Raw genomic sequence first — 22,385 nt, 5'->3', positions numbered from 1 at the left:
GAGCTGGTGTCCTTGAGACCTCGTAACTTCGATTCGCTGGGTTCGGTAAGATTTACTTTATGCAACTTTGTTCTCTCGTGTAATCAAAGAATCATCCCTGTGCAATTCTAAAAGTTTAAGCATCAAAAGGTACTGATATAAATGAAACCAAAAGGCTTAAAAACTTGAACGTAATTCATAAAAGCTTTTGAAGTATCTCTTTCCTTCTCGAGGAAGGATGATAGGCCTACTCACTACTCTCTAAGGCCTAAGTTGATTGGGAATTAGGCTCAGATATCCGGACATGTGACTTTACATTAGTCTGTTCTGTGTATACTATTTATCCACACAGTTAAAACATTTGCTTTGGTAATAAAGAATAATCATATCATCATACGTTTAACTTTCTTGCGATGCTCTTCTGAAAGTTTCTGTTTTCTTTTAGTTGCTATTAAAAGAATGTTATGCATTTATGTTTATTTTCTAATTCAAGAAAGGCCATCAGTCTCTTAAGAAACATGAGCAAAAAAGCTTTGATTTCACAGGTTAGTAGCTGTGGTGTCCCTACTCAATTTTTTGTCATGAGGCGCATTTGCATTGAAACGCAGGGGTACCCTTCTAGCCCGGAAAAGTTTCCCACTAGCTGATTAGTTGGAATGATTTTGTCCAATCAGTCAGGTAGTGTGAAGCTTTTCCGAGATAAAAGGGAACCCCTGCCAGTCGGTGCAAATGCGTCTTATTAAAAAAATTAAATATAGTAACGATTACTTACGACAAAGATTAATTCATGCATCTGGTAAATAACGTAAATTTCGTATTGATGCAGAAAAAAAAAATTTTGGCTATTTGATGCATTATCCGGTAGCAGTATGCTAAATAATGCCAGAAAGTGACGTTGTGTGGCACTTTTTTAAGGTATCAGTCTGCCACGTCAACTTAAAAATAAGTTTCCTTATCAGACGAGATAACTTAGAATATATTGAATACTTGAAATATTGTTGTGGATAGTATTAGAAGTATTTAGGATAACACAAGCACATTTGTTTTGTCTATAGCAGTCCATAATGTCGTAGCTGTCAAAAAAGAGAGACTATAATATTTTCTTGGTCGATATCTTGATGATAATATAAACGCTATTTATTTATTTGATTATATATACATATATATATATATATATATATATATATACATTACATCATATATTAATTCATATATTTCCTTTATTAATTTACTTAATAGAACAAACCAAACCCGCAACCCTTTGGAAGAGGAGTCACTGAAAATGGGAACAACGAAGCGGTTGCTTTTCCAGGAACTCCTTCATCAACTCTTAGGCAGAAGCCTCCAAAAAGGGTAAGGCCAGAATCATACGCTGAATATATCTTAACTAAATGCAGTATGACGATGTATCCAGATCTTAAAAATATCCTTAGATGAAACTATTTTCTACGCAATGAAACATTCTTTTGTTTATGGGGAAATACCCAGATCTTAAAAATATCCGTAGATGAAACTATTTTCTACGCAATGAAACATTCTTTTCTTTATGGCGATATATCCAGATCTTAAAAATATCCATAGATGAAACTATTTTCTACGCAATGAAACATTCTTTTGTTTATGGGGAAATACCCAGATCTTAAAAATATCCTTAGATGAAACTATTTTCTGCGCAATGAAATATTCTTTTGTTTATGACGATATATCCAGATCTTAAAAATATCCGTAGATGAAACTATTTTCTACGCAATGAAACATTCTTTTCTTTATGGGGAAATACCCCGATCTTAAAAACATCCTTAGATGAAACTTTTTTACGCAATGAAACATTCTTTTGTTTATGGGGAAATACCCAGATCTTAAAAATATCCGTAGATGAAACTATTTTCTACGCAATGAAACATTCTTTTCTTTATGGGGAAATACCTCGATCTTAAAAATATCCTTAGATGAAACTATTTCTACGCAATGAAACATTCTTTTGTTTATGGGGAAATACCCCGATCTTAAAAATATCCTTAGATGAAACTATTTCTACGCAATGAAACATTCTTTTCTTTATGGGGAAATACCCCGATCTTAAAAATATCCTTACATGAAACTATTTCTACGCAATGAAACATTCTTTTCTTTATGGGGAAATACCCCGATCTTAAAAATATCCGTAGATGAAACTATTTCTACGCAATGAAACATTCTTTTCTTTATGGCGATATATCCAGATCTTAAAAATATCCATAGATGAAACTTTTTTACGCAATGAAACATTCATTTGTTTATGGGGAAATACCCCGATCTTAAAAATATCCTTAGATGAAACTATTTCTACGCAATGAAACATTCTTTTCTTTATGGGGAAATACCCCGATCTTAAAAATATCCTTAGATGAAACTATTTTCTACACAATGAAATATTCTTTTCTTTATGGGGAAATACCCAGATCTTAAAAGTACCGTAAATGAAACTATTTTCTACGCAATGAAACATTCTTTTGTTTATGGGGAAATACCCAGACCTTAAAAATATCCTTAGAAGAAACTATTTTCTACGCAATGAAATATTCTTTTCTTTATGGGGAAATACCCCGATCTTAAAAATATCCTTGGATGAAACTATTTCTACGCAACGAAACATTCTTTTGTTTATGACGATATATCCAGATCTTAAAAATATCCGTAGATGAAACTATTTTCTACGCAATGAAACATTCTTTTATTTATAGGAACATGGTAAATACATGAATCGAATAATGAATTAGATTCTTATAACTAATAGGACATCTTTATTGACTCTCATAATAACGAGTTATTTTCAACAGTCTCCACCTGGAGGGGCGTTCTTCCATCCACTCCCAGATCTTGATGATCCAGCTTTTGGTATACCAGGTAATGTACACCTTCTGGCAATAATTTGCTCATCTGTACTCCTTAGAGGGACCCCATAAAGATATGAAATATTTTCACGATTTTAAGCGTGATGCTATGAAGGCATCAGTATTAATTTTAGGTGCAATGGGGCAAGTATTGATTAGGGTTATGCTAGATAATTCTGTGAATAATCATTGAATTACTATTAATTTTCAACAACAGAATTTATAGGATGATATTTGTATCTTCTTAAAAGATGTTTTACTATTATTGGATTTCCTTTTGAAACTTAATTTTTCCGTTAGAAACCTAAAGGAACATTTTGGATTTGTTTATCTTTATGTGGTAAGTGATCTAAAATCAAGTATGGCATTGTTTTGACTACATTTCGCTACCTCATTGCAAGAGGGTCGTAACTCCAAATTTGCTTGTTTTGAGTTATATGGTGTACAAGATTGCCGAATTGATTCTGCATCTTTTGGTAAAAGAGTCGTAAATCTAGGTGAATTAGCGGCCGAGAGATGGCACTAAGAAGATTGTGAAACATGATCAAATTCATAGGACTTAGCAACTTTCAAATGCGTCTCCTGAAAAATCAGGAATTTGGAGTTACGACCCTCTTGCAATGAGGTAGCGATTTGTTGTTTTCAAAAGTAAGTAAATGTTTTTAGTAAATATGAATGAACTATCTCTAAACCAATCATCTTGCATGAATATTGAAGAAAAATAAAACTATGGCATTTACGTAATGAAATTATAATCTAAGCCTCATCTTGCATCCCTCGCAGATTTTCTTCATCTTGAACAGGACTGGAGCATGAAAATCGGATCCAAGCAACCTTCTTTACCTTCCAAATCCACCTTCCCTCATTCTTCCCACCAAACTCATTCGAGCGCTCGGGTCCCTGGCCCACAGGTCCAACTACAGAGGGATGTTCGTCACCCTGTTCCTAGCATCTATCCTCATAATCCTTATCAAAGAGATCCTTATCAAAGAGATCCTTATCAAAGAGATCCTTTTTATGGTGGTTGGAATTCATCCCTTCATTCACCACTTTACAATTACGGCGGTGGCATTAAACACGATTACTATGACTATGATTATGGAAATTATGAGAGCGGAAGAGATTCTGGAGACCCATATTATGATTACAGTGATGGTACAGAGGGGTACAATTCACCTAAGAGTTATCTCACTCAGGAAAGAGAAAATCAAAATCCTGGATCAGTTCATTTGGCAGCAGTTACACCAAAGAATGCTTTGGATACTCCGGGTATTCATACTTATACAACTGCAGCACCAAATTATGTCTCACCTTTTCCTGTGAGTCACACTGCATCACACCACCTCACCATGAAGTCTTCAGGGTTAGGTTCGCGTCATCCAGGAGCTCTGCCAAACGAAAACCCAGTCAATCCAACTGTTGTTACATATACGACTCCAAACCCTACTTACAATTTGCCTCACCCTGTGTCTGATATCAGAATGCACCATTCTGTGGGGCAGCATCCCAATGTTGATTCATCTTATAAAGCTGTCATGCCAGAGAGTGAATTCAATGTCCCTGCTGTCCTTGGGTATTTAACTTCAAAATCAAGCTACCCTTCCTCTTCCCCAAAGGTCAAGACCAATTTACATCAGCCCAGCCAAAATCATAGGAGAGAAAAATCCCGCTATGCAGTAGAGTCACCTCAGTATCAGACATCAGCACAACCTAGCTATGAAATGTTAAGATATAAGAATGAGAAAGAACATTCACAAACCCTTACAGCTTCTCCCAAATATTCCTTAAATGAGCATCGCCCTAAATCTAAACCAAATCATATTCCTAATGATTTTACAACTCCATGGCCTTACCCTTATGAAACTAAGGCTCATTCTCCATCCACTCCATCGTATCAGTACGACACTGACTCCTTACATGTTTCACTAAAAGAACCTCCAGCTGAAAGGCCTCTGCGGTCACCAAAACTTCCTTCAACGTTGCATAGTCCCCCTGGATATGAAAAGGCCTATGACTTAACCAATTTAGAGGAAAAGGCTTTGCAACAAGATACTTTGTACCATCACTCACAAAAATTGACTACCGATCTATTTGACATTATGAAAGAAGCCCCTGCTAGTGTAGAAACTGGATCTGAAAGTGAATCTCCCATGGAGAGTTTTGCACCACCAAAAAAACCTGCTCTAACATTTTATTCCTCTGAGGAAACCAGCCCAGACCTTGACATTGGCAATACACCAACCAGCCATAAGAAGAAACAGGAAGCTTCTGCAGTGGAAGAAAACTTTTACAACCAACAAAGTAATCAATTCCCTTATAATGCACTCAATAATATGGATGGGTACTATAACCCTTACTGGGGCAACAATGACTACATAAATCATTTCACCAACCCATATGTATACTCAATGAATCCAATTACTGGTTCAAGACCATACTCTGGTCCAAATGTCGCTGGAACAGAAGATACCAGATTGCCCTCGGGAAGTCTTCTAGCTGCAAGAGAACAATATTTCAATCCTGGTATTCAAAGTGATATGTTAGCTTATTATCCACAGGAAATTTTACGGCAATATTATCTTAACTCATACACTTACCTTGCAAATCTACGAAGAAATAATTCAGTAACTCAGATATATAAAGAAAATCCATACACAAGAAGGTTCATGGGAGTAACTCCAAAGTATATGTCAACAACTGGACCTTATCCACCTAAACCCAGATTAAGCTTTGACACAGTTAATGATGATGTCAGTGGTTTACTTATTAATCAAAAACATGTTCATCAGACTAAGACTAACCCAGCACAGTTGTTGTCAGGAGCTAGTGGTAGTGAAAATGATCTAACGATACAAACATCAACTCGAGTACCGAAGCATCTGAACCCTGTAGCGCAATCTACCATAAGCACAGAGCATATAAATAATGAAGTAACACCAGCGCCTGTTCAAAGTACAACCCTTGTGCCATTCAAAACTGTAGGAACCACAGCTATCTATGATCCAGAAATTAATTCTGTGATGTCAGTTTTTGACAATGAACGCAAAGAGAAGCCCAAACGTAACAGAACTAGAACTACAGCATACCCCACAGAAGGCCCATCACCAACAAAGAAGTCCCTGCTGGAATTATATCCTTTCAAAAAACCAGACCAATCTAGATATTTTAGTGAAACTTCTGTAACTGCAAATCCATTAGATATAAAGGTTACTCCAGTTGATAAGCCTAGTAACCCTAATTCTGTGACCAGTGCAACAAGAGTAAGAAATGGTTCTATGCAACCAAAGTCTTTAAGACAAAGAAAGCCAAAGATATCTTCAAATGACTCAGAGGAAAATAAAAAGAGAAAAGCAACACCTACAGCACGTAATAGACACCCAACAGTGCCAAGGAACTACGTAGCTCGTCGACGAAGACCAACAAACCCTCCAACAAAGAATACAGATAAACCCCTAACTTCGGACACCAATCCTGTAAATTTAGATACTAGTCAGTTACCAAAGGAAGAGAGCAATTCTAAAGTCACAAGTAATGTAAGAAATCAAGGAAATAAAAGACTTGTAAAACGCCGCCGCCGTCCATCTCATGCACGAACTTCTGTACTAAATAGCACCCATCCTTCACCTCCATTAGTCCATACCTTGCCCCTGGATTCTAGCATTTCTTACTCTCCTTCAACAACAGGCCAACTATCAGCTACTGGTAATATCATGTATGGTAACCCTGAAGCATTAGCTGCTGTTCAGTCTCCTAATCTTTCTACAACTAATATTCCTGAGATAGCTTATATAGCCTCTTCTAATGAAATGAAACACAATCCATCATCCGAAGTAGCCTCTTTAGATATATCAGTCAAGAACCCTATTCCCCTTCTTCCAACCCATACCTCCAGTAATATAGATTCAACAGCAAATGAAGAAAAAAAATCCCCACTTCCACATCATGAACTTCAACATCCAGTGACCCTCCCAACAACTTTGGCCCCTCAAGAAGAAATGTCATCTCATTCCCCCCTTCCTATACCCACAGGTGGGAATAAGTTCTTGCCAGGTCCAATGCCCGGTCTACCTCGACGAGACCCGAATGACCCGACAGGCGATAGATCGACAGGACCCAACCCAATACAGACATCCCTGATATATTCAAAGACTGTTAGCAGAAATGAAACTGTTAATTCCTTTACCAACATCACTGACAAAATATCTTCACAAGCACAGCATACTTTAGATAATACTTTACAGCGCAAACATTTACATTTGAATGAAACATCATCAAAACTGCATATAAACAATTCTAAAGTTGCAATACCACAACCTCAGCTAACTCATCATAATTTGTCTGAAATTTTTGTCGACTTTCCACATAAAATGTATGAAAATTCCAGCTACTCAAATCACACAACAGTTAATCCTTACAAAATCAAACAAAAGAGATCAGAATCCTATGCAGATCATCATACATCAGAATCACAACTAGTATCAGGTTCTTCCTTCTCTCATATCTCTTATCTTCCTTCTTATCAACATGAGAAGAACAATTTAACAGGAGAAATGATGCCAAACGTACAGTTAACATTTAACATCAATGTGCCACTGCAGCGGTATCTTAATAGCCTTTTAAACCATGAAACATCTTTGTCAGGATACTCTATTGCACCTCAGACAGCTTTGCCATTCTCTGAATCTCCATCAGTCGGAGATAGTCTATCAGTGACCACCACAATTAAGCCTATACACGTTACTAACACTAATTTTGGATTTAATCATGCAGTTGGAACTCCTCCAAAATCATCCTTAGCAAAACCAAATTTAGATTCATTAAATCTTTCTAATCCCACTAAGAAATTGGTTAATGTTCACGTTCCTCAAACAACTTTAAAACCTTCATCTTATACTGACTCTTCTCGAGCTGATATCGCAGGAGTACCAGCAGTCAACAATCCTTTATTGTTCAAACATCATAAACATCGTCATGCTACCCACCCCACTAATAGACAACAAAGACACAGAATGCTGCTGAATAATTATTATAGGCAAAGATTTAGGCCCTTTTTACATAGAAGGCCAGTTGATAAGCCATCATTGTTTCATGGTCCAGTAGTACGAACACGATATCTACCGCCACAAAGGTACAAACCATTTAGTGGCTCTTTCCAAAATATAAATTTTGGACATACGTCTACTGCAGGTCCAAAGCTTTCAATTGATACTCTCTTCACAGACGAGATACTTACACCTAACATTCCCGCTTTTCATCCATCATCAACTACACGTGCTCCAATTTCAAACAATGGACAAGACTCATTCCAGTATCAAACAGACAATGAAAGGGACGTTTATCCACATAAACCGATTATTCCCTCTACAATCGTTACGACAAACAAACTTAATCCTTTTCACCATAATGTAGAAACCGATGATACTTATAACTATAACAATCCACCACCAATCCGTAACATACATTATAGGCCAACTTCAAGTCCTCATTATAGGGGGAACAGTGATAATCCTCATCTAAACAAAAGTATTCAGAAATCTAATTGGCAACTCTCGTCCAATCTTAAAGAAAAGCAAAATCAGTATGTATATTCAGACCATGAATATCTTAATGAGCACTATGATTCAGATTTACCTTCGTTAAACTATCCCACAACAAAATATCCTCATGGTAATTCTGACAATCACAGGAAAGTCAATTCCCATCTAACCTATCAGGGAGAAACTTACCATTCAACAACTGTCAAACCGAATTACTCGACAACAAAGCGCCCGGATGTGCACCCTCAAATGAACAATATATTCAAACAATCTCAAGGTATTTACCATCCTCCAAGAGCATCCATTGAATTTACCACAGAAAGTCTACCACACAACCTTTTAACTACCAGTTCACCAGAAACCTATTCTGGAAAACCTTACACATCTGCGATACCTCATAATCCTCAGCACTTGATAACCAATCAACCTTACGATAAGGATCATATAACTACTTATCGTCCCCCACACAGGTTCGTTTTTACTAGCAAACCGTCAATTTCTTTGCACACTACTGAGAATGTGCCTACATTTAAACCTCATTTTAATTATCCTAGACCTCATACAACACCTTCAGTAACCTCTGCAACATTAGCACCAGACACTCTTTCGGTTACAAGGTACCAAAAAGTTATTTCAGATATTAGACATGAAAGTTCAACCCCAGCAACTCACCCAAGATATTCTGGTAGTGACAATGAACAAAACAATCAATTATTGACAAGCCAGATAAACTATGGAAACATTCCTAAGAATTTAGACTATCCTATGAATTATGCCATTGCACCAAATGTTCCCTCCCAGTATCAGTTAGAGCCACAGGTACCAGAGCTCTATCAGTCTAAAAGGTATCCATCAACACAAACTTCTCTGCATTACAGTCATGATACAACTCGGTCAGCTCTTGATCAAATTCCCTATAAAGATCCACACCAAATACATCCTCCATTGCATCTTGCAGAACCATTGAATATCCATCAAGGACACACCCAACCACCATTTCAACACCCCGAAATATCAGGTTCATTTGTTCATTTCACGACTCCAGCGCCCATTGGAACTTTTGCTCCAGCTTCTGACGCAAAGTCTGTAAATGAACCACACCACAAAATCACATTTCACAGTTCAGAGGAGTATCATGACTCTCCACCACACTTATATTTTAGTGATATACTCAACCATTACAATACTCCGAGTATCCCTCTAGCAACCCCCCTTCATGATGCCAAGGCAACTGCAGAGAAACTGGGTGAATTGAGTATCCCTATAACACAAAACAATAACCCTTTTCTGCATGATATACCATCAATGTCAAACCCTTCCGTTGTAGCAGTGACCCCGAGGGCAAACTATGGCATTCAGTCTCCAGAAAGGATACACACACCACCTCCTTCATATCCTGCACACCAACCTCCTAGTACCCATATTAGTATTACTAGTGAACACGGTATAGAGGTTCGTCCACATGCTACTGATTCTCCGTACATACCAGATAACAGAAACATCATAACGCTAACACAAACACCCAATTTTTTAATTCATACTCCAGTTCCTAATTTCTTTGGTCATTTATCAACACCCTCTTATATTTCATCTCCAACAGAGATGAATATTCATCATGTCCATTTATCAGGAAACAGCACTCATGCTCATATCCATGATGGCAGTAATTATACTGCTTTTACAAATGGGATACTCTCCCAATATTCTAATGACACTTATGATGATCATCTACAACATAGACTAGAAATTAGTGAAAACCCTAATGTCATTAAAGAGTTGAACTCTAATACAAAGCCAACCGACGAATCAGTGGTGCTTGAGCCTACATTCACTGTATCTCAACAGAACAGAACTTTGAGCTCTCAAAGAAATTCCGCTTTGACCCCTAACTCATTAACTTCTTTAAGAGTAATCAATATCAATGGAAGAAGACGAGTCATAAAGAGAAGAAGAAGCACTACATTATCCCCCTTACAATTGAATAATGGAGAGCGAATAGGAGCTACTTCAGTTCCCAGAATAGAAAAGGAGCCCTATGGTGCTATTCCCGGTTTAGAGAGCACTCCTAGCTATTACAAAGAAGAGGAGCAAGAAACCTCAAATCCTCCTCTCCAGCAGGAGAGAAGAACAGGAGGGCAAATGCCGATTGGGGTGGGAACGTTAGCAAACAGTGAGGGTAGTAAAAGAAATCTCGCTTTACTACATCCTTTTCAGTTGATGCGACAAAAGATACTATTCGCGAAGCAGTCACTTGCTCCTAGATCGGTGGCTTCAAGTAATATTGAAGATTTACCAGACTCTTACTTGCAAAGTCTCGTTGATGTAGGATTTGGTAAGAAGATAAGCACACAAAAGAGATAGAGTTTTCTGAATCTATTGATTATTTAATTAGTTATTCAATATCTAGTCACTAAATTTTTACTTGATATAAACAGTGATAAATAATACACTAGTTTTAAATCCAGCCAAATAGATAAGTAGAAAAATATTTTAAAATGTACGGACATACTGAAAAAGGATGACATTAATCTTAATCATATGCATAGTAACCTTCAACTATTGTATTCATTTCCAAATTTATATTTTCTCAAGTCTTCCAAGATACAATATAGTTTTCAGAAAACCCATAAAAATATTCATTCATATACTACATAAAATTTCTTTGGTTAAGGAAATGTATTAGACAATCATGTCTGAAAAGAGCATTATGCTGACTACAATTGGATGGTTGAAGGAAAACAATTAGCAAATCTAAACAAAAATATGGAGCAGGACTATCAGGTCAAAGAATTTCTAAACCACAGAAGGTGAAGTAGATGAAATGAGTTGTATATTTATAGAACAAGGAAAACTTTATAATCTTTTCAATTGAAAATTTAGACCCTGGGATACGAGTTTCGAACATTATACAGTTTTAAACTTTACTACATTCAGTTCCTTTCCTCAAAACTAATATATTAACCTGCCTGATTCTGATTTGACTGGAATTTGCCTATACATATTTTCTGGAAATAACTATTTATCATATCAAAACTAAACAGTTCATATAAAGAGCAGTACATAATCACATGCATCATTACAATATCACAATTACAACAACAACAACAACAACAACAACAACAACAAAACAACACTCCTATCCCATCATCTCTGGGTCGGCCATCAACCTTACCCCCACATAAAGAAAAAGAAAGGTCAGCCACGGTACTTGACCTGGAACGATGAATAACTGACCTCTGCCATGAAGGCAGAACGATTATACCACTGACTTGACAGTTATATATATAAAAACCATGACAAATTTTGGAACAGACCATTTTTAAGCAATTCTGACGTTATATCCCTTGTTTTAATTTTCTAATAACTAGAATGTACATTGTATGTTAGAATAGACCATATTACATTCTAAATTTCTATTATCTATATACTTATCAAATGACATTTTTTAATATCTTGAAGACAAATTTTCATTAAGACTATCTTCACCCATGATTGATTGGCCTTTTGACAGATGAACAGGTTTTCCTGGAAATTGACCTCGTAACATAATTCCCTCTCTTTGGAAGACTGTTCTGACCTTACTTTAATTTTCAAGGTTTCTTTCTCACTACTTAATATACCTTGATAATTATCCTCTCACTTCATACCATAGTGACAGGATACTATGTGACTCATTATTATTAATTGGACATACAGTGATTTTTTTCTTTACAGCAAAGACTTTTTAAGTTCCAGGTTTAAATTTGAGAGCCAGGAATTGTTAAGATTTGCCAACAATGTTTGCTTTATAATCATTACCATGATCTTTGAAATGATTCTCAATTTATGGTTGAAATACCATTGTAAGAACATTGAAGATTCTTAACAATTTGTGGTTTTGAATACATCTAATTCAAATTTGCGTTTATGACTGATATATTCAGTACTCATAAATAAGAAAAAACAGGACTTTACTAATGACATGACCATGTAGTTTCAATGCTTTTCTTTTTAATATATACTGTTGATATCTGTGGAAATATATGTTGCTTTACAAATCACATATTCTGTAATACCTTTAAAGAAAAAGTCTTTGATTCATCAGTATGCTTCCAATAATCATCTAGAATGATTATCTAATGTACCACAGAAACTTTGTTGATATCATTATTCTTTCATACTTAGGAAAGAAGAGGAAAAGACCCTCATCAACTGCTGATGGTAAAACATCGGAAGCCTCGCGAAAAGCAGGTAACCTGGAAGAGGTAAGAGAATACTCTTTGGCTCTTTATCAGCATCTTCAGGAGCAGTTGAAAAGTAGGCAACTATCGACTCCTCGCCAACGGGGAAGGAACAAGAGGCGAAGAGTGACCCGTCAGACCATTACTCCAACAGAAGATAATGTAACAGAGGGACGACTCGATGATATGGACATCAAAAATATGTTAATGCAAGGGATGAATTTCATCCCTCCGGTGGACCCCAAACAATTAAGAACTGCATTGCGTGAGCTCTTGGAATTAGCCAATAATTATAAGAAAAAGGGTATTCTATATCCAAAATCAAGTGGGTATAGCTACCTATCCTCTGATAAAAATGGGAACACATTTGAGGAGAATATATCAAGAGAACTCGTAACACCGGCTAGTGAAAAAGAGAGACTGCAGAAAGAAGGAAATGCCAATATAGATGCAAGTCTATCACACGAAGAATTGGGTATTGATGAGGATCTCGATTTCACCTCTTTTCTCCTCACTATTTCATCATCAACGCCTTCACCTTCAGCTAAGCAAGTAGCTCAGGAGATTCCAACAACCATTGATGTTAGTGATGATTATATACCACCACCACCAGAGGAGATAGACACTTTAGGAAGAGGTAGTCCAAGATTTCCGCACTCTGGAAGAAGACGGCCATTTTGGGGAAGGAGACGCCGTTACAAAGGATATCGTAAACGATGTCGTGATGATGAAAGTACCACAGTTACCTCTCGACGGCCTTTGGTACCACCAACTATACCCCGTAGACCAACTATCCCGGAGTTAGATTTTCCTGATGAACCTTCTTCCACAACAAATGTTACACCAACTCAAGAAGCCCAAACCTCTTCTCCTCCTAGGATCCCTGGTGCTGTACCAACAACAACATCTACACCTGCCATTACAAGTGCTACTCCAATAACGCCCCCTCCTACTTCATCTCCTTTACCAGGAAATGGTAACAATGATGATGAATATAGCTATGAGGACTACGGTGATTATTATGTGAATTTTGGAGATTATGATAATGGAGTAGATCCAGGTTTAACATTAGAAAGGGTTCCAGATAATGATGGTACTCTGACAAATAGTGGAGGTCCTAGTGAAGGGAACGATAATAACATACCAAAGTCACTAGATAACACACCAGATAAAGAATCCGTAATCATACTTGTAGAGCCGAACGAAAAGCGAGATGTAAATCAAGAGACACTTCCAAAACCTTTGGCTCAAGTAAAAGAACGAAGAGTTAGCGGATCTGCAATTATTTTGGTAGATTCTAATGATTCCAGAGATAACCAAAAATTTGAAAGGCAATTTTTACCACCAAAAGCAGATGGTTCAGCTATTATCCTGATTGATTCTGATTCCAATAAAAGTTTAAATGAAAGATGGAGAAACATTGAGATTTCAACTTCCAAAGAACATGGAACCAGCGGCTCGACAATTATCTTAGTAGACCCAAACAGTAAAAAGGAATCATTTTCTGAGGAAAGAAGTAGAGAAATCAAATCCCCAAGTGGATCAACAATAATTTTGGTAGAACCAAACAAAGACTCTGTGTCCAGTAGGGAAAGCAATCGTCCTTCCATCTCTCGACCATCAACAGAAACTGGAAACTCAGCCATCATTTTGATCAACCCTCAAGATTCTTCAAGAACAGTAACTTACAAAGGATCTCAGAACATTGGTGTAGAAAATGATGGTTCTGTTATCATTTATGTTGAGCCAAATAGTGACTCCGCACCTTCAGTAAACACCCTAAACCCTACAATAAAATCACTCTCAAGTCAACTCGTACCACCAGGACCTTCCGAATCTCATGTTAGTCTATATGCTAATGACTTGCCTCCAGCAAGTAGTTCAGGGATAGAATCTCTTGGAAATGCTCGACGTGCTTCAGCAAGATTTGAATCAAGGGAGAACTTACAAGGGAAACTGAATGGTGAAGAGCAGAGTTTTTTAACATCTCGAACCAGAAGATTACGGAACGAGAATCAAGGGAGTATTATCTTATTAGCTGGTCCTGATGTGGAACACACTTTCAAAAGAAGCCAGGGTATTCGTGAAGAACCAGAAGCTACCAACAGAGAAAGCAGAGAAAATTTCCAGGAGCCAATAAGAAAGCAACAAGTTGGTCACCATCAGAGGCAAAGGAATCCAAGACGCAGAAGAAAACCAAGTAGGCTCAGAGATAATGTAAGTGGTCGTAATGACTTCCTGCTTGGGTCAGGACGAGGAAGAGGGTCAAGTTCCTTTAGGTACAGACAAAATCTTTCAAGGGAAAACACGCGTGTCAGTCGAGAGTTTTCAAACGACGATTATGATACATCAGGTAGAAGAAACTCTCCAAGATCTGATGATTCAATAAGGGGTCACAGTGAAGTTCAAGTTCGCAATCAGAACAGAGAATCCCTGACTAGAACTCGTCATTTAGAGAACTCGAGGTCAAACAGAGAATTTGACATCAGAGCAGAAGAGCCCGCTGTGGGCAATCGAGACTTGCCCAGAGAAAGCAGAGAGTTTTTTGGTGGGACAAGAAACCTGTCTGACAGAGAGGAGAGAAGAGAATTTTCTGGTAGCAGAGAAGCTCAGAGAAGTGACAGATGGAACTATGATGATGGGGGCTTCTCTTGGCTCAATCCAAGATCAGAAGAAGTGACCATTACGCGAGATGATGAGTCCATACCAGAGAAGATACGGGAGATTCGAGAGTCCATTGAAGCCAAAGCAAGGGCTTGGACAAACATCGGATTACAGCGGACTAGACCAGAATTCAGAAGAACAAGGAGGCCTGCTCTTCAGTAGACCACCTTCGAACTGTACGATTATGACAATATTTATTCATTCTGGATCTTCAGGAACCAGTTGACTTAATCTGTTAGTCATTTGCCATACTTCCATTTGTGGAAAGTAGAACAATATTATGATACTTTCCACAATTGTGTCATAATACTATCCGAATATATTTGTTGTTCATAAAGAGTTAAGAGTGTATTTGATAGACTCCTCTGTGATACTTTCGTTTTAGAAATGAATAAGGAAATTTTATGCAAAGCAAAAGTATCCTTTGGAAGAGATTACAGAATGATATACAGTATTACGTTTTTACAAAATAACTTCTAAAAGTACCCTTACCTGTAATATGCTTGTTTAACTGATAGATATTTATATTACGATGTATATATGTATGAATATATACACACACACACACACACACACACATATATATATATATATATATATATATATATACACACACACATATATATATATATATATATATGTGTGTGTGTGTATATATATATATATATATATATATATATATATATATATATATATTACGTCACTATCAAAGTGTCCAAAACTGTTTGCCATTCCCTTATAAAAACCAAAAAATTTTATGAAAACAATCCTCCCTCAGACACAAACTTCCAAATTGAATATTAACAGTAATTTATCTAAGAAGAATATGGCCAAGATTAATAGACCTCTATCTGCTTCTAGTGTTAAATGGAACTAGTCTTTTAAACTTTTAAATGCTCTCTGTTGCTATTTTAATATAAGATACATTTCTAGTCATTCACTTAGGCTCATTGGCGTCAGGTTTTTTTATTTTCAACAAAATGTATTTTCAAAAATGTCTTTCATTTTCTTCACGTAGGATTGTTTCGTAATGTGTAAATAATTTCAAAGATATTAGATATTGTATTTAGATTTTTTTTTCTATCAAATAAGGCAATATGATATGATGATTGAATATGAAAAAAAAATTATGAAATTGGAATCCTATTTCATAATCTTTTACAAATTAAGAATGGGAAACATTTCATAGACTTTTTATGATAAAAAAATGAAAATTGAATATTAACAAAATCATTCATATTCATATATGTAGGATAAAACAAAAATACACATTAACAAGTTTTCACACAACATTTTATATATAAGTAATCTCCAAAAATATGTAAATAATGTTAATATGGAATTTAGGAAGCACAAGATATCATTATCCCCCACAATCCCACGCGCTGGCTCGTTGTGGGAGCCATTTTGTAACCGTATAATTCTTGCCATTTCATTAACCTTTCACTTGTTATGTTATCACTATCTCTGTTTTCAGTTTTTTTATAACGTGAATAAATGATAATAACTTTTCACAAGCTCTTTTATTATTCATTATGTATAGATTTTGATTAGGTGTACGCTTTTGTATAGATTTTGAGTGTTATATACGTATATATGCATATTCATATGCATACATATATATGCATAAGTATACAAACATCTTGACTTCTCTATATCCTAATTGTCTTCCCAGAAACATGTAAAATATGTTTTAAGACTTTATTCTAACAAAATTTAACGTGGATTCCGATTCTATAATATAAAAAAGACTGACTTATTTTCTTTCCTATTTTAAGACTTCCTGGGAAGAACATATAAAGAAATAATGACATCACTGGGGCTCTCTCTCTCTCTCTCTCTCTCTCTCTCTCTCTCTCTCTCTCTCTCTCTCTCATGAGAGAACTGGTTAATAGTGAAGACAAACAAAAGGAGAGTTAACGAACACTTGTATTAAGAAACAGGTGTTGATATGAGTAGTGCGTGTTTGTGTGTGTGCGTGTGTGTGTGTGTGTGTGTAGCTCGCTTGCACACACACGCACACACACACACACTACTCTCTTCTTCAACTAATTTATAAAGGAACCTATCACTGGAGATATATAGCACCCTCCTCACTACCTATAGACATAGAGGAGGGTAATTTAAGGATAAAATACTTAATTCTCCGTCTTGGGTTAGAGTTCTCTTGCTTGAGGGTACACTCGGGCATGCTGTCCTGTCTTGTTTCTCTTCCTCTTGTTTTGTTTGAGTTTTTATAGCTTATATAGGAGATATTTGTTTTAATGTTGTTACTCTTCTTAAAATCTTTATTTTTCTTTGTTTCATTTCCTCGCTGGGCTATTTTCCCTGTTGGAGGCCCTGGGACTATAGCATCCTGCTTTTCCAACTAGGGTGTAGCTAAGCAAGTAATAATAATAATAATAATAATAATAATAATAATAATCAGTAACTCACTGAACCAATTTTAATGGTGTCCCCAAAATGGGAACTTTGGTATGTAGAGAATTTAAAAGACGAAGTTCTCAGCCTTTCTCAGTTTAAATTAATGATATCTTATATCTGGTGACTGGTACAACACATGAACATACGCTACCGGGGTTTAAAGCTGTGTCAGGCAGGGCAGCCGATTTGGGCCATGTCTACCCCAAAGCCAAAGCAAAGTCCTTCAAAAAGAAGGCAACTGTGCTTACCCCATACAAAAAAAAAAAAAAAAAAAAAAAAAAGAACCGGGAAAAAGCAAGTTAATAGATCTTACCTCTAATTAATTAACCTCCCTTTTCTGCTTGTCCTCCTCCAAAGGATATACTGATGACACTCACCCCGAGGCCCGAAGGATCCCCAGTTCCCTAGGTCCTTCCCCCAGCTCCAGTTTCTGTTCAAGGATTTCGAATTAATTAGATTATATTGCTCAATTCTTCAGTATTTTTATTTTTGAGTATCGTTTTCTTCTGAAGTTTTCTACTTTCGAGATGTTTGGTATACATTTAGTTTTTTATTCGTTTAGAAAATTGTTCTACTAAATCTAATATTAATTTGAATAAAAATATTAAGACATTTTCTCTCTGATGGTAAAAAGAAATAATTTTGTAAAACAATTGGTTATTTCATAAGATTATACTTTCTTTTCCATTTCATTTCTTTTCGAAGGAATCAATTTTTATCTACTTATTTTCTGAAGATTATTCTGATAAAATATTAAGACATTTTCTCTCTGATATTAAAAAAAAATAATTGTGTAAAACAATTGGTTATTTCATAAAATTATACTTTCTTCACAATTTTATTTCTTTTCTCAGGATTCAATTTTAATTTTCTATTTATTTTTTAAAGATTATTCTGATAAAATATCAAGACATTTTCTCTCTGATTTAAAAAAAAAAATAATTTTATAAAACAATTGGTTACTTCATAAAATTATACTTTCTTCACAATTTTATTTCTTTTCGAAGGAATCAATTTTCATTTTCTACTTATTTTTTGAAAATTATTCTGATAAAATATCAAGACATTTTCTCTCTGATTTGAAAAAAATAATTTTATAAAACAATTGGTTATTTCATAAAATTATACTTTCTTCGCAATTTTATTTCTTTTCGAAGGAATCAATTTTCATCTACTTATTTTCTGAAGATTGTCCTGATGAATTTATATTTTTGTTTAAATAGAATATTACTGAACATGATATAAACATTTAGTAAGATAATAAGCCTAAATTTTCGGTATACATTTGCAACATGATATGCTCACACTTATAGTGTATTTCCTAATAATTAAATAGTTCAGAACCTTTTAATTTTGCAAGAATTACGAACACATAAATGCACCAATTTTTACATGAGATTTACTGAACAGGAACTTTTAATCTAAGGAAGTGATGTTCTGAAATTCAAATTATTTACAATGACTCGATGCTGAGTAGCGAATATTCTTGAGAAACTTTATTTCCTCTTTCGTAATCAACATTCACTCCCTCTTAATTCCACTCACCAACGACGAATCTTGTTTTTTCATTAAATATTTTACGAAATTATACTTATAACAATTTATATTCGTTTTTTAAATCACTATAAATGTTACGTGTTGCTTAAATTTCTCTAAAACTCAGCAACCCGAGATCTACGTTCAAGAGAGGGAATTGAGGCAAAGAGAGTAGCATCATCTGCATATGCAACGAGCTTATTTCTAAGATTCATATATTTCATAACAAGTAGATGGATGGATATAGGGTATTTTTATATAGATTTCTACATTTAGGAGAGGGAATTAAGGCAAAGAGAGTAGTATCATCTGCATATGCAACGAGCTTATATCTAAGATTGATATATTGCATAGCAAGTAGATGGATAGATATAGGGTATTTTTATATAGATTTCTACATTCAGGAGAGGGAATTGAGGCAAAGAGAGTAGCATCATCTGCATAAGCAACGACCTTATTTCTAAGATTGATATACTGCATAACACGTAGATGGATAGATATAAGGTATCCTTATATAGATTTCTACATTCAGGAGAGGGGTATTGAGGCAAAGAGAGTAGCATCATCTGCACATGCAACGAGCTTATTACTAAGATTGATATATTACATGGCAAGTAGATGGACAGATATAGGGTATCCTTATATAGATTTCTACATTCAGGAGAGGGATATTGAGGCAAAGAGAGTAGCATCATCTGCATATGCAACGAACTTATTTCTAAGATTGATATAATGCATGGCAAGTAGATGGACAGATATGGAGTCTCCTTATATAGATTTCATAGTGGTATAATATGATTCTGAATAGAAAAATAACAGTGAATGAATTTAGTTTATAGTTAATTCACGACAGCAGATTATCCTTGAATTCCAAATCTTGGTACCAGAAAAAGAGAGAAATTAATAATACCCACAGGGGAAATTTGATTTGAAGAGTGTTACTATTTTGATTGACATGAGGTGACCCTCTACACTTACTCTATGTATGGAAACTTATATTTTTCCATTAGATTCCATGAGACGCAAAGTTATTTTTTTTCTAAGCGTGATAAGTAAGCTCACCTCAGGATTAGATTGAGTAGGGTTAGGTTAGTTTAGGTAAGTTTGGGCTTTGCTAGGTTAAGTACTGTTAAGTAGATTGATTTTAAAATGAGTGGAAAAAGTATATTTTAGATTAATAAGTTGAAATTAACTACAGTATGTCTAAATAATGTTAGATAAGGAAAATGAAGGCTATATTAGGCTAGAATTTGAAAGCTGAATTAAGATGGGAGAAGGAAGTATAGTCCAAGTTAAGTTAGCACAGGGGAGTTGATTATAAGTTAGGATAGCACAGGAGAGTTGGTTCTAAGGTTAACACAGGAAAGTAAATTCTTAGTTAGGTTAGCACAGGATAGTTGGTTCTAAGTTAGGTTAACAGGGATGTTAACTCTAGATTAGGTTAGCACAGGAGAGTTGATTCTAAGTTAGGTTAGCACAGGAGAGTTGGTTCTAAGTTAGGTTAGCACAGGGGAGTTAATTCTTGATTAGGTTAGCACAGGGGAGTTTGTTCGAAGTTAGGTTAGCACAGGGGAGTTAATTCTAGATTAGGTTAGCACAGGCAAGTTAATTCTAGATTAGGTTAGCACAGGGGAGTTAATTCTAGATTTGGTTAGCACAGGGGAGTTGATTCTAGATTAGGTTAGCACAGGCGAGTTAATTCTAGATTAGGTTAGCACAGGGGAGTTAATTCTAGATTAGGTTAGCACAGGCGAGTTAATTCTAGATTAGGTTAGCACAGGGGAGTTAATTCTAGATTTGGTTAGCACAGGGGAGTTAATTCTAGATTAGGTTAGCACAGGGGAGTTAATTCTAGATTAGGTTAGCACAGGGGAGTTAATTCTAGATTAGGTTAGCATAGGGGAGTTAATTCTAGATTAGGTTAGCACAGGCGAGTTAATTCTAGATTAGGTTAGCACAGGGGAGTTAACTCTAGATTAGGTTAGCACAGGCGAGTTAATTCTAGATTAGGTTAGCACAGGGGAGTTAATTCTAGATTTGGTTAGCACAGGGGAGTTGATTCTAAGTGAGGTGAACGCAGGAGAGTGAATTCTAAGTTAGGTTAGCACAGGGAAATTGAGCCTCAGTTAGTATAGAACAGGAAACTCGAGTCTTAAGTTAGCTTAGAACAGGAGGGTTGAGGAGAGGTTAGTCGAAAGAATCTATTTCTCTTTCACATATCACTTTTACTCGCTTCACATGAATCCCCTTATCCTTACCCCTTCCTGCTAATTTACCTACCTCCACCTCCACCATATCCTCTTCTTCTTCTTCCTCCTCCTCCTCCTCCTCCTCCTCCTCAATGTAGGAACTTGAAGAAACCTGGAGTCTTGGCCAAGGCAGCGCCTGTCAGAGACAGCAACACAGCAGCTCTCTGAAAAAAGGAAAACTGAAATTGATTTATTATGAAAAATCTATAAAATATTTCATGTTCATGGAGTTGTCAATGCCAAATACCAAGATGATTGTTTATGAAATTATTAATTTACATACTGTAATGTCATCCAACAATATGAAGCTATTTTGATAAGAAGCGAAATAGAATGCTATGATATATGCAGTATATATTCATAAATCATTTATTAATGATTAGAAGATTAAGGTAAATACGGACATCATTCATCCAAATGGGAAGACAAACATCTCGTAAAAGTAATTGACAATTGACACGTGGAAAGTAAAGGATACAAAAAAAAAAAAAAAAAAAAAAAAAAAAAACATTGTTCACTAGTTTTGTAGTGCCATAGCCTCTGTTCTATGATCTTCCACTGTCTTGGGTTAGAGTTCTCTTGCTTGAGGGTACACTCGGGCACACTATTCTATCTAATTTCTCTTCCTCTTGTTTTGTTAAAGTATTTATAGTTTTTATAGGAGATATTTATTTCAACGTAGTTACTGTCCTTAAAATATTTATATTTTTCCTTGTTTCCTTTCCTCACTCGGCTATTTTCCCTATTAGAGCCCCTGGCTTATAGCATTTTGGTTTTCCAACTATGATTGTAGCTTAGCCTCTGTTCTATGGTCTTCCACTGTCTTGGGTTAGAGTTATCTTGCTTGAGGGTACACTCTTATTTCTTTTCGTCTTGTTTTTGTTAAGATTTTTATAGTTTATA

At 35.7% G+C, this 22,385-nt stretch overlaps 2 protein-coding genes across 2 annotated transcripts; both read left to right on the top strand.

The window, feature by feature from the left end:
• The first annotated feature begins 3,649 nt into the window (after nucleotides 1-3,649).
• Nucleotides 3,650-15,763, top strand: LOC137628734 (mucin-2-like). The gene is made up of 2 exons (XM_068359909.1): nucleotides 3,650-6,881; nucleotides 12,554-15,763. The coding sequence occupies exons 1-2, from the start codon at nucleotides 3,665-3,667 to the stop codon at nucleotides 15,433-15,435; spliced, it is 6,099 nt and encodes a 2,032-aa protein (XP_068216010.1). The 5' UTR covers nucleotides 3,650-3,664; the 3' UTR covers nucleotides 15,436-15,763.
• On the top strand, nucleotides 6,908-10,750 carry LOC137628248 (uncharacterized). The gene has a single exon (XM_068359414.1). The coding sequence runs from the start codon at nucleotides 6,908-6,910 to the stop codon at nucleotides 10,748-10,750; it is 3,843 nt and encodes a 1,280-aa protein (XP_068215515.1).
• Nucleotides 15,764-22,385: the final 6,622 nt, after the last annotated feature.

Source organism: Palaemon carinicauda, chromosome 36 (assembly GCF_036898095.1).
Source record: "Palaemon carinicauda isolate YSFRI2023 chromosome 36, ASM3689809v2, whole genome shotgun sequence".
In the NCBI taxonomy this organism is placed as follows: domain Eukaryota; kingdom Metazoa; phylum Arthropoda; class Malacostraca; order Decapoda; family Palaemonidae; genus Palaemon; species Palaemon carinicauda.
Note: the sequence above shows the minus strand (reverse complement) of the source record. Positions and strands in the feature narration are given on the sequence as shown.